This window comes from Calliphora vicina, chromosome 2, assembly GCF_958450345.1.
Source record: "Calliphora vicina chromosome 2, idCalVici1.1, whole genome shotgun sequence".
Lineage (NCBI taxonomy): Eukaryota > Metazoa > Arthropoda > Insecta > Diptera > Calliphoridae > Calliphora > Calliphora vicina.
This window is the reverse complement of record NC_088781.1, coordinates 26,500,631-26,526,966: the sequence shown is the minus strand read 5'-3', so window position 1 is coordinate 26,526,966 and position 26,336 is coordinate 26,500,631. Positions and strand designations below refer to the sequence as shown.

The following is a 26,336-nucleotide window of genomic DNA, read 5'->3' as shown; positions in this document are numbered from 1 at the left end:
TCAATTGAGTTTTAATATGTCACCTCCAATGAGTTTTAAATGGTCCTCCACAAACTGCGTATATCAAATGTATCTTCTCGAAGTTATAAAAAAGCGAACACCTGTAGATTAACATAAACGACTCAAAACTGTGAAAGCAGTTATGCGATGTATAAAATCAATACCAATGCAAAATGAGACGCAGAAATTTCGAAAGCTAAACACCAAAAACCGGCCTAGCGTCCTTAACAAATTATGACGATTTGTTCTACGACTATGAAATACTGTTTTATAATTTCTTTATGATTAAGAACTTCAATCTGCTGAATTCATGGTAATGTTTAAAACATGTATTATTATGTATGTTTATTCCTCAATGTTTATGTAAAATCATAACCTTTGATTGCTAATACCTTGAAATTCTATTCGAAAATCTTTTAACACCTACCCATTTATTTAACCCTAAAAACATCGTTAAAATATAATAAAATAAAAACAAAAAAATTTAATATATAAAAAGAAAATTGTAGGATAAATACAATTTATAAATACTAGAGCAAAATTTGTTTATTTTTAAGTTTTTTTTTAAATGTTTTTAATATATATTAATAATAATTTATGTATATCTGTGTTTTTGTTTATTATTATATTTATATAAAAAATTAACGATTTTTATTTTAAATTTATTATTTTTTTATATATACAAAAGTTAATTTAATATTACTATTTTATATAGTTGTGTAATTATTATTATTAATATATTATTGTAATACATATTACTCTTTCTTTTAAAAGAAATATCTATATGAATATTAAATTTGTTGTTATTTTTTGTTTTGATTAACTTTTTGTTGTTGTTGTTACTATTATTGTTATTTTTCTTAAAGAAGTTTATATCAATTACTTTTCATTACTTTATTCAACTTTATTTTCGTTTCATTTGCTTTTAATTTTTTGCTTTTACAGCAATAATTTAAAAATAATAATATTTGTTTTTTAATATGATTAATGACTGCTAAAAAAACATTTCTTTTCAAGACATGATTCTAAATATTCATTCGGTTTTTTTGTTATTATTTATTTAATTAATATTTTGTGTTGCTTTTTGTTAAGAGAGGAAGAGTGTCTGGTTTTTTTTGTTGGTTAAAGAGGAAAAGGTTGTTAAAGACATTCATTTTTTTTTAACTAGTTGCTATTTTCAAATGCACTATTCACATGTAGCGTTACATACATGAAACATAAACAAATGCTATTGTAGTTTTTTCCATTAAATTTACTTTTTCTTTTTGATTTTTTCAGGTATTAAAGAAGACATAAGGGATCAAGCAGAAGTTTCATTTGGTTCCATCCAACCCTCACTATCGTCATCACTGTCCGAGTCTTCGGATTCGGAAAGTTCTATTGCAACACGTCTAGCTAAAATAGAGGCCACATCATGAAGGCCAGTGTTACGTTCAATTTCTTTTTGTTCGGATTTTTCCACTTTGCGTAGTGTTATTCCTGGAATATAAGAATATAGGAGAGTATTTTAATATCTTATTTTTTATAAATAACAAATAATTTAAGTACAAATTTAGTAGAAATTAAAAAAGTTAACAAACTGTACGAAACAATTAATTAAAATTTGAGAATTACACAAATATTTTCCGAGTACATATTTTGAAAAACTTTAATTATTTTCGAAAATTCTTTAAGAAACTACAATGCTGAGTATTAATATTTGTAAAAAAAAACGTATGTATGTATCATTATATAATTTATGTATCATAAATGATTTTTTGACAAATTTAGAATATAAAAATTTGTATAATTTTCGAAAAATTTCAGAAATTAAGAAAAACTTAAATTTAATTTAAAAACAAAAATTTAGTTGAATTAGATTTGAATTAACATATTTTTAAAATTTTCGAAAAAAAAATTGTTTTGGAAAATTAAAAAAAATAGGAATTTTCAAAAAAAAATCGAAACCAAATTTGAATAATTTAAATTATTATATTTTGTAAAATTTGCCAAATACAGTTTTTAAAAATTGGAAATTAAAAAAATAATTTTGTTCGTGATTTGGAAAATTTAGAAAAAAATATAAATTTAAGAATTTTTATAATTTGTAAAAAATGTTAGATATTTCAAAACAATTTGAAAACAAATTTAATTATTTAATATATTTAAAATTTCCTTGATTTTATGATTTATTAAAAATATTTCAATTTAAGATTTTTTATTTGGATTTGAAGAATTTTTATATTTTAGAATTATTTCAATCATCTTCGAAAAATTTTCAAATTTAAAAAAAAGAAAAATATTTCAATTTATAACAAATTTTGATTTCAAAATTAAAAATATAATACAAATTTGGCAAATTTTAATTACTGTTATTTAAATTTAAAAATTTGTACTTTTTATACTTTTCGAAAAAACTGAATTAAATTCTGAAACTTACCATCTCTTATGGCCTTCATTAAATCGGATCTTGTATCGTAAATTGGTGGTAATATTTTCTTAGGCTGTGGTTTTGGTCCACCCATCATTCCGTTGGATTGAATATCACCATTTGGCAATGATTTTGGCATAATTTGATGTGGTCCTTGGTTAATCGGCGATGAACCGTTCTCGTCCAGTGGTGGTGGAGGAGGAGGTGGTGGTGGCGCCGCATTTGGTGGCGATAACTTTGGTTCGTGCTGGTAAACAAATAACGAATAAAGCAATTATTACAAAATGTATACATATTTTAAAAATGCTCTAAACTAATTTAACGATAATGAAATGTTTCCATAACATTACATTAAATAGAAACAATATATGTAATTCTATTCCTTTTACCTGATCAGGCACCGGCGGTGGTGGTGGCAAATCATTCAACGAAGTCATTTGCTGCATACCAACACCCATTGTCATACTGTTGAAACTATTAATTGTGTTATTTAATTGTGCCATTACCAAGGCATTTGCATCCTGGACACTGTTGCTTGGTGCCAATTGTGGAGAGCCAGCTCTCGATGTACTATTGGTACGTGCCAATAATTTCGCTGCAATATGACCACTGCCGCCACCATTCAATTGAGCCAACATTTGTGACGGTGAAGTTGTATTGATCATACCATCTGGTATGGGAGGCGGTGGTGGCAGAGCATCACGACTTGTAGACATACTGCGACCCCGAGTAGGTGTATTTGCGCTGGAAGCTGTTGGTGTACCACCGCCACTGCCATTGGATGGTGGTGCCGGTGGTGGTTGTGAGGGACGCGGTTTGGTACGTGATGGTGTGCCGGGAGCGTATATCGGCTCGGGCGACATTGGACCTTGACCGGTTTGTCCATACAATGCATGCGATTGATGATAGAGAGCATCGTCGTACATTTGTTGCTGCTGCTGTTGTTGCTGCAGATGTGACTGTTGTTGCTGATGATGCTGCATGCCAGCCATGCCCTGATGCTGCTGAATTTGCTGTGACGGATGCATGCCATTGGCAGCATATGCTGTCGTAGCATACTGACTGCCACCTTGGGCATTCGTCATCATATTAGCAGCGGTTTGTGGCGATAACGGTCCATAAACACCATCAATTTGTTCTGATTGATAACTGCGTCGCAACTCGATGGAATTGGGTCGTGCTGGTCGTGTCTCGTAAATGCCCATACCTTTAAGAAATAATACAAATAAGAAATAGATATATAAATCAATTTGTGTGCCTTTGGCCTTATAAAAAAAATAAACATTTTTACAACAAAAGAACAAAGTACAAAAGAAATGAATACATAACACATTGAAAAACATAAATTAATGATTATTGGTAAGAAAAAGAAGAATATGTATTGTAATTTGCTAATAAAAATTAATTTTATTTAACAAAACAATATATAAATTGTAAAGTTAATGAATGTTCAATATGTATGGATTTAAAAAAAAAATAAACATTGACATTAAAAACACGTTGATGTAGATTATTTAAATTTCACATGGACTGTACGACAGCAATATGTTTGTTATTTGTTTAAAAGCCAATTTTCTTTCTAGAGATGCAACTTTTTTTTAGATTTAAACTTTTACTAATCAATGACGGCAGCTTATATAAGTAGTTTGGAAAAGATTTAACAGTTTTATTTATATATATTTTTGGAAAAACAAAAGCCACGTACAGAGCACTTCGAGAGTTACGAGAGGAGCAAGTGAGTAAAAGTGATGGACAGTAACGATTATGTAAGAAGTTGAGTTGGTGTTGTATTTTATTAAGAAAGGATATAGATAGATATTTGAATAATCGTCTAAAGCTAAAAAGGGGGTTTTAAAAGCAAGCCAAATAAATAATACTATAATAATATAAATAAAAGAAAACACAATTATTAAATTTAAAAAATATGAAAATAAACATCTATGGTAATTAATGTAATTAATGATGAATGTTTGTTTGAACTTTAGGGTATTAAGGTGACTTCTTAAAGTCAATTATGGTTGTGTCTTTATTTCAGTTAAAAAATAAACCAAATAAATTATTAATTTATGCACATTTTCACGATGCCTATTTCTTTGTTAACCTAAATTTATAATAACATCAGGTTAAAAAATAAGTAGACATTCTGAATATTAAGCAAATTTATATTTAAGTTACCCCCATTATTACGATATATAGTTATATATAAACCTAAGTTTATACTTCGTGCTAATGGGGGTTAGAAATTAATTAATTCGTTTTTTAAATTTACATTTAATTTGTGCTAATTTATTATTATAGGTATATAAAATTTAACAATTTAATATAAAACATTACTCTAAAATTATTATACATATAAAACTTGTATTGATTTTTTATTCGGTTTTAATCCAAATATTAAATATTTTTACTTTGCTTTGAAAAATATTCGTATGCTTTTGATAACATTTTTAAATGTTCTTTTCATATAATAAATATGTATGTATATCTGTTGTACTACACTTCTATTACACATATTTTAGTTTTTTTTTTCTTTCTCTCTTTTTACAGCATAATGATGATGATGATGACAAAAGGTCAATGTGAGTTATTTGACCTTTTGCTCTATTTTATTTAATAAAAAATTCGTAATTCTATTTGAAAAGCAAGAAAACAACATTTAGAAAACGTTTAATTTAAAAGTGTTATTATGTATGTGTATTAAACAAATAAGAGTGATGATATATTTGAAAATTTTTCGTGAAATTGTTAGTAGTTAAACAGTATATCCTTGACCTTAGTATACTTTACAAGAAAAAAAGGTTTTGGTAAAAATAAACGATTTAGTCACAAAGGATTCAGTTTTTTGGGTAAAAAAATGGTATGTTAAAAAAAACTAGGAAAAAATTTCCCGGGAATATTTTTTTTTTTGTAAATTTTCGGGAATTTTCGTGAATTTCTTTATAAGTTTTCTTCTAAAAGTTACAATATTCAGATTCGTTTCGATGGCCAAATTTGTTGCTAATTGAATTATTCTGTTATATCCATAGATTATGTCGGTTCTGGCAATATATAGTCAGTTGGCAAAGAAGCATTACGGTTGAAATAACCGAATTTTTTTCAACTTAGCTACAGTAAAAAATTCGTTTATTAAGAATCAATCAAATTTAAAGTTTATGTTATAACAGGAATTATTTAGGGATATAAGAATATTCATATTTAGAGTTGTGGTTAAAATTGGTTATCTACAATCTGATTTAAAAATTTTCTCTTTGAAAATTTTATTTGAAAATTTTCTTTTTCGAAACTAACTACGCATATTTTATAGATTTTTTAATTAACCCAGATATACCGACTGTACTATATGTAGTACATGTAGTTCTTGTTTACAGGATACGTCACGTTTATAAAAATACCATTTTTTTTGTTCACATACTTAGTACTCAAAAATACCTCATGGGAGATTGTGTGATCGCATTATTTTTTGCTACTATTTTTGAGTTACTGAATTTTTAATTTGTGATATTTTCATAATGCCCATATTCAGTCATTATGGACATATCTCGTTCGTACGAAAAGTAAACGACTTAAAAAACCACTTTTTTCAATAAATTTTTAAAAAACTTTAATTGCACTGTTTTTTATTTCTCATTTGCTTCCAAAATAATATAAAAGTACTTTTAAAATGATCAAGCTCAAGCCGTCGGCATATCTGGGTTAAACAAAGAATTTATTGATTTTATACTGATTAGAACTACTGTGACAATACCGATCAAACGCCACTATTAAACACTTAAAAATGCTGGACCAACATTGAGTTAATATATAATTCTTTTAAAAATTAGAAGACAATTTATTCGAAAAAAATTTTCTGGTTTTTGGTTTAATTTAGTATAAAATTCGCGGGAATGAAAAGCTTTTTTAATTTCATCCTGGGAAAGGAAAAAGTTCGGGAAATTAGTAACCCTAATCACAACTCAGCAATTTTTATGGACAGATTTTTCAGGTTTTCAATATGAAAATTGTAGCACGTATATTTTATATATTGATACATGATATCCGTTATATGATATCTGGGGCCTTCAGGAAGTTGATTTATATTAAGTTCTCTATCTCAAATACTTTTTTTAGAGGCGGAGCTCTTTAAATTGGCAGAACTGTTTTCTGGGACAGCTGATTTGACAGTTCCCATTTGTTTTGAGGTTAGTTTAGACTCACGCCATAATAACGTCTGCAAATTGTTCAAATTTATTTTGAAAATCATGGTTAAATTCATTTTATGGTGCGCATAATCGTCCATCAGAACGATTAATTCGAAAAACTAACTATGGATTGTTTTCGCAATACGTTTAATCTTAACGAAAGACCTCGTACAGGTCGCATAGAACAAACGCTACAACGACATAGGCTAACATTTTTTATTTTATTTTTAAATTTATTAAAAAATTATATGTTCAGAGCTGTAAATGAATGATGCATTAATTTTTTGTTCATGTACTGAATTAGCAAATTTTGAATTAATTATTTTCACACAAAAAAATGAATTGATTGAAATTGGAGTCAATTCAAATGAATTTGGTAAAAATTAATTACAATTCATTTCCAACACAAATGAATTTGCCAAATGAATTGCAATTCGTTTCTAATTCAAATGAATTTGTCAAAGTGAATTCTTGCAATTCACTTATTTGAATTGATTTTGTAAGTAAATATACAGTAATCGCTGTCGTTTTGTTATTTAACGAATTTTTTATGTAAAAACAGCTAGCATTACTCTCCTTTTGTATATCACCTAGTATAGTCCAAAGACAAAAAATTCTTAGATTTGAAATTCACATGATATACTGGAATTGTCAGCGGCAGAATAGGAATTGAATTATTAGGTATCTATCAAAATGGGAAAATTTTGTTTATTTGCTAATAGAAACTTAAATGTTTATTTTTCATTCCCCCTAGATCTGCTCTTGAATTTGATTGATTGCAGCTCATTTTTAATTTCATTCATTTAAATTGCAATTCATTGTTCTATTCTAACTCATTTGAATGAATTGGAAATGAATTGCAATTCACTTTAATTGGAAACGAATTGCAATTCATTTGAATTGAAAACGAATTGCTACTCCTTTTTACAAATTCATTTGAATTGGAAATGAATTGCCTAATTCATTTTTGCCTAATTCGTTTGAATTGATTCAAATTTTATTCAATTCTTTTTTGTTGTGAAAATAATTAATTTAAAATTTAGCTAATTCGTAACGAATTAAAATCTGATTCATTTACAGCTCTGTTGTTGTTATTATTGTATAAAGAATTTAAAACAAATGCATTTAATTAATAATTTTCTCAAAATAAACTAGTGATACAATCATCAATGTAATCTGACGATGATTTAATGACACACTTTGTAAACAAGTGATTTTTTTTTAGCAAAGATGATTTTTCAATGACTACTTAAACTTTGATAGTTTGACTCAATTTGTAAAATAGTAAAAGCAAATTGTTCTTTATAGTATATTTGCTTGAAATTGAGAAAAATGATTTATTATAATAAAAGTAATTAATTGACACGTTTCGTGTAGTTAGTGAGCAGTTCAATTTAAACTGTGATAGTAAAGGCAATTTGCTAAAAGAGAAACTTAGGAATTTGTTGAAACAAATGTGACCATTAATATTCATTGACAGATTGTTTATGAAGAGATCACAAATGGTATGACGAAATCAAGGAAAATCGATCATAGACAAAACAGAATTTGTATAAAAATATATATTGATTGAAAGTAAAGGATATATCAACAATAACCTTTAAAAACTTTTTAAAGCACAACTGCATAAATATAGTGTAAAATACAAGGTCAAGTTTATATGCATAAAAAAACAATAAATTATTGAAATTGCAAATAAAAATCGAAAAAAAAATGTTAAAAGTCACATCAATTATTATAACAAACAAAAAACAAATACAAAATGTATACAAATTAGAAAAAAAACGACTATTATATAATTTGAATGGCAAGAGGGTAAGGAAGAGAGACAGGGGTAAACAACAAGTGGTGTTTTGTGGTGCTTTGAAAAGTGATAAATTAAACAGATATAAAAAGAGAGAGAGAAACAGAGTAAGAGAGAAATGGGTGGGGAGGGTAGGTAGTATTAGTAGTAACAGAAGTATATGTAGTAGGTATATAATAAAACATATACAGATATTTAAATACATAAAATTTATATGTATGTATATAGAGTATAAATGTTTTAAGATATGATTGTTCATTTTGACAATATGTATTTATAACGTTTTTTATGAAATTTTAAATATGAGTTTAATTTTGTTTAGGTTTTTTGTTAATTTATTTTTGTTTTTTTTTTAATTTTTTAAAGGTTAGAAGAAGTAACAATGCTCTCTGACCTGCAATGGCAACAGCAGTTTGCTTCGCCAGATTACTGTTATTTTCCAAATGTGAAAGCATATTATAAGGTTTAACATTGCCTGGAAAATATACAGACGACACATAATAATGATAATGACGATAATGATGTTGTGATACATTAATGAAACTTAACATTTTTTTTTAAATAAAAATTTTAACTAAATTCTTTTTTTAAAAAAAAAAAACTATATTTTTTAACCCAATTTTGTAACAGAAAATGATTGATGCAAATTTATAGAATTCAAACAAAAGAAGATTTTAACTTAAGGCTATGTATGTATGTATGTATGTGTATAACATATTTGGCAAATGAAACTAATGTGTTTTTAATATAGATTTTATGTTATTTATTGTTGTTTTAGAATAGAAAAAATCGTTGAGTTATGTTCTTCTACTGACGTAGTAGTAGTAGTATGTCATTGCTTGCACAGTGGGTTCTAAATGATAGAAAATTGGTTTTGAAATGTAATTCAAAGTATTGAATGCTTTTTATGCCATGCTCTGAAGAATACTGAATATACACCACTTTCAAATATGAAAATTGAACGTAACTCCCACTATATTTTTTAGTTTTACTGTAAAATCATGTTATATATTTGATAATTAACTTTTCCTCATAACTGGAAATCTTGAACAGACCTTGTGATATTTAGTGTCAGAGGTATTTTCTAATAAAATTAAAACAAATTTCTTACATAAAAATTTCCCTCTACGATATACTGTAAATAGTTCAAATCAATACTTTGTACGATTCCAAAAATGGGTGACTGTAAAGTTGAATATTGCAGACATTTTGAATTTCATGGATTTTTAGTCAAAAACACATATACAAATCTAAGTAACTGGTAATAATATGCGGGGTCGAGCTAGCCTAAAATGTTAACTCAATCAGTGTCAACGAATTATTATTACGTTTCGTCTTAAACAAGGAACCCAATTACCACAATATAGTATAGTTCTTAAAACAGCAATATTACCTGCATTTAACCACTCCACATTTTTCATTGGATCTTTCCGATATCATGAAAAGTAACCCAGTTTTTTTTCAATATTCTCAAAATTATTTGAAAAAAAACTACATGTAAGCCGGGCCAACCACATATTCACCCTTATCGTGAATCAATCACCCCTATCGGCAATAACATGTGAAATTTTGTTCCCATGAAATATCCATTTCCCTCGAAGGGAAAATTGCTATCGTGATATTCTCATGAACTTTTCATTCACAATAGTTAGATTTGTTCGTAACAGCTGTTTATTGTTTACAAAATTCCATCTAAAAATTTCACAACAAGTGGAATTTTTTCACGTGAACAAAGTTGATGAACGATAGAAGGAAAAGGGAAAATATTTCATGTGAAATATTGATTCGCGATAGAGGTGAATATTTCCCTTTACCCATTTTTCGTTCATAAACTTTGTTCACGTGAAAAAAATCCCCATGTTGTAAAATTTTTAGATGGAATTTTGTAAACAATAAACAGCTGTTACGAACAAAATCAACTACTGTGAATTAAAGGTTCAGGGGAATATCACGATATCAATTTTCCCTTCGAGGGAAATTCATATTTCATGGGAACATAAATTTCACATGTTTTTGATGATAGGGGTGATTAATCCTAATTTCATTGTTGCTAACTAGCCATTTGGTCTCGTGTTTATAATATTTTATAAGAAAATCATAAAGCGTCTTTGATTAAGTGCTTCCTATATTTAAATTTAAATAAAACAAAGTGTATGTAAGCTATAATCGAAATTTGTCATTCATTTGTAAGGCCATCAATGCCATTATGTAAGGAAAATAACAATTTTATATGCTCCAGAATTATACATGACTCTGGCGCATAAAACATGCTGAATTTGACCGATGGCATGTGGTATGTGGGATTTAAGGTCCGTTGTGGTTTTTGGCTTATTTGCATAGGCATGCGACTTAAGAAACGTCGTCCTATTGAAACCACATGTGGTTGGTATCCAAAAGAATTTGGTAATCATCGACATATTGCACTCGCCGTTGACGGTGATGTCCTAGCCAATGTCGTTCTCACTTTAGTTAACATATCATACTTCATTACACATAAGGCTCTAAATATCCTTTTAATTTAAAAACAAAAAATTGGTTCAGCGGTTCAAAAATCAGTCATAATCAACCCAGACACAAATAGTATAACGCAAAAATTTTTAATAAAATTTTTTTGTTTTTTTTTAAGTAAAATTCTAGAGGAAGTTACATTCAAAATTCATGTTTATAGAAAGTTGTGTAAGTTATGAAAAGTTACTGTACAAAATAATAAAAGTTTGTTAAAATTGTTTACGACTTACACGAGTGCTTGTTAAATCCTGTTGTTGTGTATTTTATATAGTCATACTTAACTATTGAAGCCAAAAGGAGTTTAGAAAAAGCCATAATATACATATGTTGTCGAGTCAGTATCAATGGAACCAAAGAAAAATAGTGAACAAATAGACAGACTTCATTTAACAATGAATACCTTAGAATCGAATTTAAAATTTTTTGAACTCAAACTGTTTTTACGGTCATATGTGCATACATTATTAATTGCAGTATATTCATATCAAAGCATGTTTTAATTTCATGCGAAAGTAATTCAACGATTTAATATAATTCCAATATATATTTGGAAAAACCTTCATAAATTTCGTTCTTAAACGAACGAAAATCATTATTTAATCTGAAAAGCCACTGAGACATATTTTAGAAGCAAAAACAAGTATCCCCATATTTCGAATTTGCATTTATCTAAAGATTTTCAAATAAATAAGATGAATACCTAAACTAAAAGCAAATTTCTAGAGTCAAACTAAAAGATTTATCAAAAAAGAATAGAATTCTTTATCTTTTTAGAACCCACTGTAAGTAAATTAGCTAAAAAGCTTATAAATGATTCATTGAATGGTTAAATAATAAGTGGCGTAACAAAAAATTAGCTTTGTAGTAAACTAAAAAAAAAAATACAAAGTGAATAAAAAAACAACTGTGTTATTCTATTAATGAAGTTTTCTAAACAAAACAAAAAAAGGAAAAACATTTAAAAACAATTTAATATATTAATTAATGTAAAAGTATAAACTAGAACACTAATTTTTGCGTATTTGAATTCGCTTGGCATTTGGCATTAAATGGCTTTTTTATTTTGCTATAAAATTGGCTTTATTATTATTATTTTGAAATTATTTATGATTTCGCTTTAAACTCTGTCGTGCCGTTGTCGTACCTACATGTTAAATCATCAAAGTTGTTTGTGCTGATCACATTGGGTCTATGACGACGACTTAATTGTGTACCACCACCTAAATGTTGTACTTGTTGTTGATGTTGTTGTACTAGCTGATATTGTTGCTGATGATGGTATTGTTGTTGTTGTAGCTGTTGTGTTGTTGTCGTACCACTCTCACTATCTGTGACAGTGTGTATTTCAACAAGTTGTGCTAAATATTGAAAATCAATAATTGGTTGGTTGGTTGGCAATTTTTTTTCTTGTAAATTGAAGTATGAAATTAGTACTTGATGAAAATGTAGTGGAGTGGAGAGAAAAATATGAAATAAACAACAAAACAGACGGACGGACATGATGAAAAAAAGGGAAAGTTTTTAGTGTGCTTTTATTATTTTCCAATTTCCTTAAAAGTGAAACATTCGCTAAAAAAAATTGTAAATATTATTTAAAACGTTTTCCTAATTTGGTTAGAAACAACTTAAAGACGTATGACAGACAGTTAACGGAACGATGCATAGAAAAACTTCTTAATTCTAATTGACTATGTGGTGGTGTCCAAAGATTTTTTTGGAATATTTACTTGTTCAGCCTTTTTTACCTTCCAAACATTTTAATACAGCTTGGACAGAAAACATGATTCAAATCTAATATATTCTGAAAGAAGTGGAAGCGCAAAAATATTCGAGTTTCTCATTGTTTCAAGTATAATTCGATATGTATATTGAAAAATTAGACAAATTATAGAGTCTGGCCGAAAGCAATCCAAATAATCGGCGAAAAAATAAAACGATTTCCGAATTCCATTTCATTTTTCAGTTGCCCGTAGGGGACTTTTGTTCAATTATAATTTATCTAGTTTCTCTCGTGGTTTGTTTCATTTTCCATGAATTTTCAAAATTAATTATTCTTCTAATTTTTAAATTGCCCCGTAAAACACCTTTATTACATGGTACGGGGCGAACTTTTGTTCAACATATACCAGATTTCTGGCCTAATCCGTGAGCGAATATTCGCTTGAATTTTAGAAAATAATATTAAGAAATGTGTTACACATGTAGTGCACTTCATTTAATTACTACAAATATGACTCCTTCAGTGGTTTAGAAACTTGTTATTTTAGAAATAATTAGATAGCTCGTGAACAATTAGAGATGTCCAAATTATATTTCATATTGTTAGTTTTGAGGTGTTCTTGAGTCGATTTGAATATACATGGGTTCTTAGATAGAATGGATTTCATGAAGATATCTTCAGTCGTTCAGGAGCTACCGAATTATTTCCAAAATAGAAAGTGTACAGCATTAAAATTGATTTAGAAAAACTAAGAGAAACTGGCAATTATTTAAATTATTCTTCTTTCAGAACACTATAAACATTATTTTCATGTTTTATAACCTCCGCTCTAAAATAGTATGTTTTTCAAACCATATAAACTTTAAAATAAATTAAAAACTACATAGTAATAAATTATCCAAGTGTTAAGATTAATAATAATAATAATTATCATCGCTACAACCCACCACCTATTCCAAATTAAAATAATCATAATCGTAATAATAATAATGAATAAATAGAAATGTAAAAACAAAATACTTACTACCGCCATAACCGGCTTCCTCGTTGACCACAGAATTTGGTGTTCGATAAATAACATTATTTGGCATTAAAGTTTCACCATGACCGATAGCAATTTGTCGTTGTTTCTCTCGTGTATTGTGGGGTGTACGCACTCGTTTCTTATGACCACGTCCACTGGCGCCGCCATCCTGTCGTGGCCGATGCATTTTCTTGCCCTTATCGTGCATAACACGTTCCGTATCCTTAAGCATCTCCTGACGCCACAATTCAAAGAAATAATTAGGATCTGTATAGAATTTAAGACCATCTTTTCCATCATCTCGATAAACGTTCAGTTTATCCAGTGGCGGTGGTTTATCACATTGTGCATACGTTTCCAGCATTGGCGCTGGCATAGTGGCTCGTGAAAATATTTGCTGATCGAAATTTTTGGCAGATTTAAAAGCTTTCTTTCGTGTTATGTCCGTTAGGGGCACTTCCTCCACGGTACTGTCCAGTTGTGTTACCTTAATGGCTAAGCGATCGATGCGTGCCTGCAGCGAATTGGCACGATCACCAATATTGCCCACATCACGTGCCAACTCACCAAACACATCTTCGGCATGTTTTGACAGTGATGACAATTGTCGTATGATATTTGTTAGCGTTGTATTTGTGACTGTTTCTAATTCTACCGATTGTAATTCATCCTGCTGGTAAACAGAACGGGCCACATGCACCGGCTCAATTGAACGTTTGGGCAGTGGCATTTTGTTGTTGAAATCTCAATATTGATGGTTTTGGGAAAATTCTGCTCAGCGTTTAAACATTAAAAGCTAAAAATAAATAAAGAGAAGATTTTATTAAGTAAATTGATTTTTATTAAATAAATTAACGTAATTATTAGAAGTACATACATAGTTTATTTTAAACAAATATGTACTAATTTACATATGTATCTTAAGCACCAGCATTTGTCATTTATATGTTATTTATTCCAACTGTGCTATCTTTTGGAAACAAATATTAATCAGTAGCTAGAAAATTACGAAAAATTATTTTATTGTTTATAAAAACAATTTTAAACGTTATTAAAAGTGGACACAATAGCTGGAGAAATTGAATAAGAGAGGAGAGAGTACAATATAAAGATAATAGAACTAATAAAATATTTTACTAGAGTTTATGATAAAAAACCTTAAAATAAAACAAGTAAGAGAGCTATATTTGGCTGTGCCGAATCTTATATACCCTTCACCTAATTATACTTCAGAATACAAATTTTAAATATTTTTAGGTAAACAAAATTTTTTTTTTCCAAAGTTGGTTTTTTTAATTTTTTGAAAAAAAAAATATTTTCGAATTGTTATTTTAAATTTTATTTTTCTTTTAACTTTTTTAAATTTAAAATTTTTTTTCTTTAAATTTAAATTTTTTTTTTAAATAATAAAAAAAATATTTTGGTTTTTTAAATTTTTTTTTTCGCCTCCTCTTTAAAAATTAATCGATTAAGCTCTATACTTCTCTTACTTTTTCATCTTTCAGTCTCTACTCTTACCCATAGTCTTCAAAAGAGTGTGATAAAAACAATCTGTTTCCTTTAGCAGACTCTCATGAATTATTCATCGATTTCATTATTCAAAATAAACACAGAACCCAACCATCGAAAATGCCAAAAACAACAACAATTCAATCGGCTTTTTGAAGTCGCGGGTTTATGTCAACAAGCCACAGACTCTTGAAGCTCTTAAAGACAATATCCGTCAAGAATTTGAGGACCTATCGCAGGAAGTTTTGGCCAAAGTGATGGAAAATGCCATAAAAAGAGCTCAAATGACAATCAACAATGGCGGCGGCCATTTACATGACATCATATTCTCGACTTGATGTAAAACAAAATAATGACTTAGTAATCCATATATAGGTAAAAAAAAAGTTGTTTAGTTGGTTTTTTCCTCATATCTCTGCCATTTGTGGACCGATTTTGCTGATTTTAAATATGAAACTTCTCGAAAGCATGTCTGACAGATTTATCCCGAAGATATCTGTGGTGTTCAGAAAATTGATTTCAACAGACAGACGGACAGACATGGCTTAATCGACTCCGCTATCTATAAGGATCCAGAATATATATACTTTATACGGTCGGAAATGAAAAATGTAGAAATTACAAACGGAATGAAGAGTATAAAAACAAGTACAGCTATAAAATTCTTTTATAAATAAAGAAATATTTATAAAAAATCAGATTTTTGTGAAGTTTTTGAGAAACAATATTTTTTGTGAAAAAATTTTGTTTCGAAAAAAATAATTTTTGATTTTTAATCATGGGGAAAAATCGAGTTTGATGTGAAAGTTCTTTTTTGTGAAATTTCCAATTTCAAAAAATCTAAAAATCTTGCGTTTTTGCTTATACGGGTCAATAAGTCGGTGATTTTTTTAATCACCCTCCACTTAACGGAAAGCGCAACACTGCTTCTGTCAGTTGATTCCTTTCAAAATTTTAACAAGCTGCAAATGGCTGTCAAACACAAACTAAATGTGTTTGACAGCCATTGATAACAGATTACCGCGTGACTTGAGGAGAAAATGGAAAAAAAAAGTGAATTTCGATTGCTCATTAAGCAATATGTTTTGCGAATAAAATCAAAGGCTAACTTTGACAAATACAAATAAATAGTGGTTTTCTGAATTTCGTTGTGGCCGTAGAAGCACGGAAGATGCCGAAGGTTCTGGATGACCAGCTGAAGTCTCTGCCCCCGAAAAATTAAACAAAATTCACAATATGGTATTGGCCGATCGAATATTGAAAATGCGAGAGATTGTGGAAGTGACTCAGTGGATTCATTTTTGAAATATCACTTGGATATGATAATAATTTCCTCTAGATGGGTGCCGCTTTTGCTCACAGTGGAGCACAAACGCAATCGTGAGACAATTTCGCAGGAGTGTTTGGCGTTGTTCAACCGCAATATTGACGAGTTTTTGCGCCGTTTCAAAACGTGGATCAACACAACACACCAGAGACCATACGGCAGTCAATACAGTGGGATTCTCGGGAGAATCGTCGCCAAAGAAGACCAATAAGGGTTTATCTGAAAAATGTTGGGATGCTCGCGGTATAATCCACATTGACTACCTTCGGAAGGGAAAAACAATCAATGGCGAATGTTATGACAACTTATTGGGTCGATTTAAGGATGATTTGAAAAAAAAAATGTCCGCAATCAATGGTCAATTTAAATATGATTTAAAAAAGAAAGTCCGCATTTGGACAATCAAAAAGTTATTTTCCACCAGGACAAAGCAAGGGTACACACATGTGCAGGAAGTGTTGTCGAGTTTAAATTTGGAATTCATGGCCACACCAGGGGAGGTACCAGGGGAGGTACATTTTTAAAACGATCCTGTTTCTTCGTTTGAATTCCAATTTTCAAACAAATTACAGATATATCGAGATATTGGAAAATAAATATTTACTTTGCATGATAGGTGCCACTCCCACTAATACAATCCCGCCCATTTTTAATCAAACTACGTATGGTGATAAGAAATTATTTCGTACATAGTTAAAAAAATTTTAAATTTTGAAAAAAAAATAGATTTTGGGAAAAAAAATTCAAAAATTTTATGTCATGAGTTACAAACTATTTATTTTGATAGAGGTCTTCAAGAAAAAGACATAATAAGCTTTCTTTTGAGCAAAAAAAAATTAAAAATGGGTCCATTTTGAAAAAAAAGTCAACAAAGTTTTTGATTTTGCAAACAAATCAAAAATTGTATGTTTTGAGTTACAAAACATTTATTTTGATAGATATTCAACTTGCATCCCACTAAGCGATCAAATAGCTCTTCAAGGAAAATATCTAATCTTTCTTTTGAGAAAAAAAGGACACATTATGAAAAAAAGTCAAAAAGTTTTTGAAAAAAATTTAAATTTTTTTTTTTTCGTTCGTAATGGAATGGAATAAAGTTATTTTTTGAATTTATCCAAACAATAACTGTATTCCATTCCAATTGAAATGTTCTTTGCCAAATTGTATACGAGCAGTACGGTTGTTTAGAAATAAGAGGTTGTTTTTACAGGTTTATTCATAACATCCAGTGGAGGTTAGTGTGTTTTTACGAGGTTGAGCTTTTTTAAACTATTAATTTATTAAATGAATATTTCACATATTGACACTAGGCACTTTTACTTTTAAAAGTTTCCATTGTTTTACCAATGCTAAGATGTACAACCAAATTCTATAAATATATTTCATTTAACTTTAGCTAAAAAAAACACTAAAATTAACTATATTTTAATAATAAACCCAATAAATATAAATTTAACTTAGAAATATACTTTTTTTACCTAAAAAAATCCTAGTTTTGAATACTGAAATTATGGAATATAGTTTTAAAAAAGTTTTTGTCGTATTGTAACTCTCTGTATATTCTTTAAAAAATTCTTGCTAAATTTAAAAATAAAATTTTTTGCAAAAAACTTTCTTAAGCAGGATATAATTAAAAACAATAATTGAAATGTCACAACATTAAACAAATCAATTCAAAAAAAAAACTACATACATTTGTATATTTTTAAATATTTTTACATTTCACACCATATTGTTGACATGCATATGGAATTAGACAAATTAACACAAAACGAGTGATAACATTAAACCACAGTATGTGACCATAAATAGAAACCATAACAATATGTAATAACAAATATTTATTTATTTATATTTATTTATGCTCGTAAAAGCAACAGCGGCTAAAAAAAAATACAAAAATCACACCCAAATGGAAAGAACAGAAAAAGGAAAAAAACTCTAAATAAAGATATAAAAGTCTAGGCAAAGAAAAGTTTTGTAGACAACAAAAAAAAAATATACAAAAAATAAATACTTCTTGGCATTTTATCTGCACCCACTTTGTAAGCATATGGAGGTGGTGGTGTAAGAAAACAAAATGAAAATTATGATTAAATATTAAAATATTATGCCGGTTGATTGGTTTAAAACCTTCCGCAAACACTTATCGCTAAATTTGTAGAATTTATATAAACTTCGTGTTTGAATTCCATAAATAAAATAAAAAAAAAAACTATAAAAATGATTCAACGATTGATTGTGTCCACAAAGAATATAAAAATTTATTTGATTTCATTAATAATTTTGCGATTTTATTGAGTGAGAATGAGGAAAGAAATTCAATAAAGTTATCAAAACATTTTAGCGGTTATTATAAACAAATAAATATAAGAAATATTAATGAACTGATAAGTTGTATTTAAGTATTGTACTATATTGAGCAACGATAGCATTTTAATCGTATTTTCTATAAACAAAAGCAAAGGCAAAGAAATTGACCAAACATATAAAACAAACAATAAAAATTAAATTTAGGTTAAAACAAAATCGTATAAATATAAAAGAAATAAATACAAACATGTTGAAATGTATACTCGTCGTGCTGAAAGTGTATTTGGGTGGAATATTTGGTTCCATCAAATTAGTTAGACACCTCAATAAGGTTTTGTGATTTACAACAAACATTTCGGTATCATATTTCTGTAACACTGAATGAATGAATGAAATATTAATGGTTGGTTTACCAGCTCTTTCTTTCTTTCCATTCATTCATACTTTTTTCTTTTTTACATAAAATAGTTTTTGCATGAAATTTGTTTGTGAAATTTAAACTAATTCAAATACCTATTAAGTTGTGTATTTGGGGCCAGGGGTGTTTAAATTTAAGTAAACACCTGATGACTTGTTGGCACGTTGTAATAATGATGACACAAGGGAGCGATTTCAGTGAGTATTGTGGGGTGTTTTAACAGGAGCTGTTATTTGAAAGCATTATCTTATTATTGTGCCATTGTAAATATGCATTTTGATAATTTACCATAGCGGAACTCACACTGAAATATGCAACAATTTGTTGTTAGTCTTTTTTAGTATTACTAAAGAATTATAACATTTATTTTATTTAGAACACTGTACTAATATTGAAAGCCACCGGTTTTGTATTTTTTTACTTTTGCGAAATATTAAATTTTTTTTAATTCAGTTCCGAAAACATTTTGAAAAGTTTGCTAAACCTTAAAAATTTTTAATTAAGTGCAAACGGTCCTTAAAAAATATTAAGGAAGAACATTTTGGCTCTACGTAGTATATTTACAAGAGTAGTAAATATGCTACCAAGCTTGAAATTTATTTTAAATCCAATTGCAAAATGATTACATTTCTTTTATTAACAATAGCTCAAAACACTGTACGTAGTATATTTACAAGAGTAGAAAAAATGCATTTTTTTTGCTACAAACGATGAAAATCTTTTTCTGTACTACTAAAAAATTATTACATTTCTTTTGTCTTCTCATTGATTTACATGCTTCAAATATGTTATTGTCACACTTTCATATATTAGATGTTATGGTCTTGTAAACTGTAGCAGTTTTACTAGACATACAACGTTTGCAATGGAAGTTAATTAATTTAATATTAAACAGATCTTCAAGTTAATTTCAAACTCTTTTATAACATTCTTTGATTACAAAACTATTTGTGTTATGATCTTGTAAACTGTAGCAGTTTTGCTAGACTTACTACGTTAGCAATGATTGTTAATTCACTTAATCAGCCCAATGATGAATAAAAAATTCACGTGAGTTTTTATTCATGTTTGGGCTGAATACTAACAAGATCTTTAACTCAACAATTTCAAATGCTTTTATACGATTTTATGATTACAAAACTATTTTTGTAAAACCCTGTATAATTATCTAATTATTCTTGAGCATGAGATGAGGTCAAACAGTAATTATGTATTGTTTAGAAATGATTATTATAACTGTCGTTTTGTATTATGACCTCATCACACGACTATATATATTTATAGAAATTTTGTAATATAATGACTGTGAAAATTTCTAAAAACAAACACATTAAAAATTAATTAAATCACATTAACAGTTTATAAAACTTTTTACTAGGCTAACTACATATATATTTTTTGATAAAATAGAAGTACATAGGTAGGTATTAGGGTATTCGAATTATTCGATTTTTCACTTGTTCGAATAAAACGAATAATTCGAATAAGAGATTTTAACTTGTTCGAATAATTCGATCACACGTTTAAAATTAATCGAATTATTCGAATAATTTAAATTTTTTTAAAAAAAGCAAAGAATGAAATTTTGATGTCGGTTTTTTAATATTTTATTCTTAAAGAATAACAAAGAATAACGTTAAAGTTAACAATTCAAGTATTGATAATGTTAAAAAACATTCGAAAACAAAATCCATCATTAAATTTTCAATAGAAATATTCAGATCAGATTAACTCCCGAACAATCTACAAAACTCCACTAGCAAAACCTAAGGGTGTGAAGTTAAATTCGTAAGTTAAATACGTCCCACATATATGTTAACTACTTAACATAGCACTGTTAAATAAAGTAAATTTGAAAAACATAGTTTTTTTTGACAAAAACATAATAAAATTAATTATTTTTATTCACCAATTAAAGAAAATACCTTAAATTTAAACTTTTAGTTAAAAAATAAAAAAAACGTCTTCATATTAAGATTAAAATTACAGTTTGAATATGTAGTATTCAAGTTCATTGGCGGGCCACTTAGGACAGACCTGAATGGGGTTTGGATATGGTAGGTGAAAGCTGGGAGGGAGTAGATATCAAAACTATATAGGGTATACCCAGTTGTTTCTCAGGGAAGGCGCTACAAGGGGCGGAATTTGTTCGATTACTTTGTTTACATTAATGTTCAAAGCGTTATAGGGGCCATTTAGGACAGACCTGAATGGGGTTTTGAGATACCGGGTGAAAGCTGGGAGAGAGTAGATGTCAAAATTATATAGGGCATATCCACTTCTTTCTCAGGAAGGGCGCTACGAGGGGTGCAATTTGTTCCAAAATTGTTGTAATGTTAAAAGTGTTATAGGGGCCATTTAGGACAGACCTGAATGGGGTTTGGATATGGTGGGTGAAAGCTGGGAGACAGTAGATATCAAAACTATATAGGGTATACCCAGTTGTTTCTCAGGGAGGGCGCTACGGGGGGTGGATTTTGTTCCAAAATTGTTGTAATGTTAAAAGTGTTATAGGGGCCATTTAGGACAGACCTGAATGGGGTTTGGATATGGTGGGTGAAAGCTGTGCGGGAGTAGATATCAAAACTATATAGGGTATACCCAGTTGTTTCTCAGGGAGGGCGCTACGGGGGGGGTGGATTTTGTTGCAAAATTGTTGTAATGTTAAAAGTGTTATAGGGGCCATTTAGGACAGACCTGAATGGGGTTTGGATATGGTGGGTGAAAGCTGGGAGGGAGTACATATCAAAACTATATAGGGTATATCCAGTTGTTTCTCACGGAAGGCGCTACGATGGGTGGACTTTGTTCAATTACTTTTTTAACATTTATGTTCAAAGTGGGATAGGGGCCATTTAGGACAGACCTGAATGGGGTTTGGACATGGTGGGTGAAAGCTGGGAGAGAGTAGATATCAAAACTATATAGGGTATATCCAGTTGTTTCTCACGGAAGGCGCTACGATGGGTGGACTTTGTTCAATTACTTTTTTAACATTTATGTTCAAAGTGTTATAGGGGCCATTTAGGACAGACCTGAATGAGGTTTGGATATGGTGGGTGAAAGCTGAGAGGGAGTAGATGTCAAAACTATATAGGGTATACCCAGTTGTTTCTCAGGGAGGGCGCTACGATGGATGGACTTTGTTCAATTACTTTTTTAACATTTATGTTCAAAGTGGGATAGGGGCCAGTTAGGACAGACCTGAATGGGGTTTCAACATTGTGGGCAAAAGCTGGGAGGGAGTAGATATCAGAACTATATAGGTTATACCCAGTTGTTTCTCATGGAGGGCGCTACGGGGGGTGGATTTTGTTCCAAAATTGTTGTAATGTTAAAAGTGTTATAGGGGCCATTTAGGACAGACCTGAATGGGGTTTGGACATGGTGGGTGAAAGCTGGGAGGGAGTAGATACCAAAACTATATAGGGTATACCCAGTTGTTTCTCAGGGAGGGCGCTACGAGGGGTGGACTTTGTTCAATTACTTTTTTAACATTTATGTTCAAAGTATGATAGGGGCCATTTAGGACAGACCTGAATGGGGTTTGGACATGGTGGGTGAAAGCTGGGAGGGAGTAGATATTAAAACTATATAGGGTATACCCAGTTGTTTCTCAGGGAGGGCGCTACGACGGGTGGATTTTGTTGAATTACTTTTTTAACATTTATGTTCAAAGTGTTATAGGGGCCATTTAGGACAGACCTGAATGGGGTTTAAACATGGTGGGTGAAAGCTGGGAGGGAGTAGATATCAAAACTATATAGGGTATACCCAGTTGTTTCTCAGGGAGGGCGCTACGAGTGGTGGATTTTGTTGAATTACTTTTTTAACATTTATGTTCAAAGTGTTATAGGGGCCATTTAGGACAGACCTGAATGAGGTTTGGATATGGTGGGTGAAAGCTGGGAGGGAGTAGATATTAAAACTATATAGGGTATACCCAGTTGTTTCACAGGGAGGGCGCTAGGAGGGGTGAAATTTGTTCCAAAATGGTAACTGATTATTTGTTTTGTTTGTTCTATATAACTCTACTAACTCTACTTATTTCCGTCCAAAATATCCCAGCAAAAACTTTTCTTACAAATAAGCCTAAAAATAAGGGGAATTTGACGATTCAACTACTTATTTTTCTACTGTAAGAAGTCATTATTTTTGTTCGCGATGTCCCAAAAGTAATCCTTTATATTTTGGCCAAAAATAAGTTGTTTTGTTAGAGTTATTTATAGAATTTTTATTTACACAAAAAAATAAAAATAAAAAAAAAGAAGTCGCAGACCCGATTCGAACCTGCAACCTTCTGTTTGGTAGTATGCCGTTGTGCTCACTACACCACTGCTTAGTTATTTCATTGTGCATCAAATAATGGTTTTCACACAGTAATGCAATATTCTTTTCTGTTTTTCTAAAAATAAACGTGCAATAAAAAAATGGGCAAATTGAAAAAAAGTAACTGATTATTTGTTTTGTTTGTTTATTTTGTTTTTTTAGACTTTACTACTTAAAAAGTAAGTTATTAAAAAAGACATTATTAAAAAGTCATTAAAGCCTTTGTAAGCGAAGTTTTTGCTGGGACGTAAATGTTTACGTATTTCTACACAAAAATTGTTCATAAATTCTTCAAAAAAGTATTTGAACAAAATCCACCCCTCGTAGCGCCCTCCCTGAGAAACAACTGGGTATACCCTATATAGTTCTGATATCTACTCCCTCCCAGCTTTTGCCCACCATGTTGAAACCCCATTCAGGTCTGTCCTAAATGGCCCCTATGACACTTTGAACATAAATGTTAAAACCATTTTGGAACAAATTCCACCCCTTGTAGCGCCCTCCCTGAGAAACAACTGGGTATACCCTATATAGTTTAGACATCTACTCCCTCCCAGCTTTCACTCACCATGTTGAAACCCCATTCAGGTCTGTCCTAAATGGCCCCTATAACACTTTTAACATTACAACAATTTTGGAACAAATTCCACCCCTCGTAGCGCCCTCCCTGAGAAACAACTGGGTATACCCTATATAGTTTTGACATCTAATCCCTCCCAACTTTCACCCACCATATTCAAACCTCATTCAGGTCTGTCCTAAATGGCCCCTATAACACTTTGAACATAAATGTTAAAAAAGTAATTGAACAAAGTCCACCCATCGTAGCGCCCTCCCTGAGAAACAACTGGATATACAGTTTTGATATCTACTCCCTCCCATCTTTCACCGACCATGTCCAAACCCCATTCAGGTCTGTCCTAAATGGCCCCTATGACACTTTGAACATAAATGTTAAAACCATTTTTGAACAAATTCCACCCCTTGTAGCGCCCTCCCTGAGAAACAACTGGGTATACCCTATATAGTTCTGATATCTACTCCCTCCCAGCTTTTGCCCACCATGTTGAAACCCCATTCAGGTTTGTCCTAAATGGCCCCTATGACACTTTGAACATAAATGTTAAAACCATTTTGGAACAAATTCCACCCCTTGTAGCGCCCTCCCTGAGAAACAACTGGGTATACCCTATATAGTTTTGGTATCTACTCCCTCCCAGCTTTCACCCACCATGTCCAAACCCCATTCAGGTCTGTCCTAAATGGCCCCTATAACACTTTGAACATAAATGTTAAAAAGGTCATTGAACAAAGTCCACCCCTCGTAGCGCCCTCCCTGAGAAACAACTGGGTATACCCTATATAGTTTTGGTATCTACTCCCTCCCAGCTTTCACCCACCATGTCCAAACCCCATTCAGGTCTGTCCTAAATGGCCCCTATCCCACTTTGAACATAAATGTTAAAAAAGTAATTCAACAAAATCCACCCCTCGTAGCGCCCTCCCTGAGAAACAACTGGGTATACCCTGTATAGTTTTAATATCTACTCCCTCCCAGCTTTCACCCGGTATCTCAAAACCCCATTCAGGTCTGTCCTAAATGGCCCCTATAACACTTTGAACATAAATGTTAAAAAAGTAATTGAACAAAGTCTACCCATCGTAGCGCCTTCCGTGAGAAACAACTGGATATACCCTATATAGTTTTGATATCTACTCTCTCCCAGCTTTCACCCACCATGTCCAAACCCCATTCAGGTCTGTCCTAAATGGCCCCTATAACACTTTGAACATAAATGTTAAAAAAGTAATTCAACAAAATCCACCCCTCGTAGCGCCCTCCCTGAGAAAAAACTGGGTATACCCTGTATAGTTTTAATATCTACTCCCTCCCAGCTTTCACCCGGTATCTCAAAACCCCATTCAGGTCTGTCCTAAATGGCCCCTATCCCACTTTGAACATAAATGTTAAAAAAGTAATTGAACAAAGTCCACCCATCGTAGCGCCCTCCCTGAGAAACAACTGGGTATACCCTATATAGTTTTGATATGTACTCCCTCCCAGCTTTCACCCACCATATTCAAACCTAATTCAGGTCTGTCCTAAATGGCCCCTATCACACTTTGAACATAAATGTTAAAAAAGAAATTGAACAAATTCCACCCCTTGTAGCGCCTTCCTTGAGAAACAACTGGGTATACCCTATATAGTTTTGATATCTACTCCCTCCCAGCTTTCACCTACCATATCCAAACCCCATTCAGGTCTGTCCTAAGTGGCCCGCCAATGAACTTGAATACTACATATTCAAACTGTAATTTTAATCTTAATATGAAGACGTTTTTTTTATTTTTTAACTAAAAGTTTAAATTTAAGGTATTTTCTTTAATTGGTGAATAAAAATAATTAATTTTATTATGTTTTTGTCAAAAAAAACTATGTTTTTCAAATTTACTTTATTTAACAGTGCTATGTTAAGTAGTTAACATATATGTGGGACGTATTTAACTTACGAATTTAACTTCACACCCTTGCAAAACCTTTAGTTTCCGTTTTGGAGCTATGCTTTAAAAAATGCTAGTTGGACATGATCCTGAATTCAATTACAATGTATTAAGAACTTTTTTATGTCGTTCATTAATTCGGGTTTTAAATTGAGTAACTAATTCTTTAGTTAATTAATTATTCACTATTTCTAAATTTTTTATAACAAATTGTATTATACATCAAGCTCTATCAACGTTGCCGAATCTTTGCTTAATAAAGTGGTCTTGGGGAATTACACAAAAAGGGAA

At 30.4% G+C, this 26,336-nt stretch overlaps 1 protein-coding gene across 2 annotated transcripts in view; it reads right to left on the bottom strand.

Annotated features, from left to right (window-relative positions):
- Positions 1-483: 483 nt before the first annotated feature.
- Positions 484-26,336, bottom strand: part of SCAR (wiskott-Aldrich syndrome protein family member 3 SCAR) — a 42,072-nt gene continuing 16,219 nt past the window's right edge. Inside the window, exons 2-6 of one of the 2 annotated variants that reach the window (XM_065502456.1) lie at positions 13,645-14,440; positions 8,787-8,867; positions 2,800-3,617; positions 2,420-2,657; positions 484-1,479 (exon numbers count right to left, since the gene is read on the bottom strand). In XM_065502456.1, the coding sequence (XP_065358528.1) occupies positions 1,301-1,479; positions 2,420-2,657; positions 2,800-3,617; positions 8,787-8,867; positions 13,645-14,374 (2,046 nt within the window). In that variant the 5' untranslated portion in view covers positions 14,375-14,440 and the 3' untranslated portion in view covers positions 484-1,300. The remainder of the gene's footprint in view (positions 1,480-2,419; positions 2,658-2,799; positions 3,618-8,786; positions 8,868-13,644; positions 14,441-26,336) is intronic. The other variant, XM_065502457.1, reaches the window with a different exon arrangement.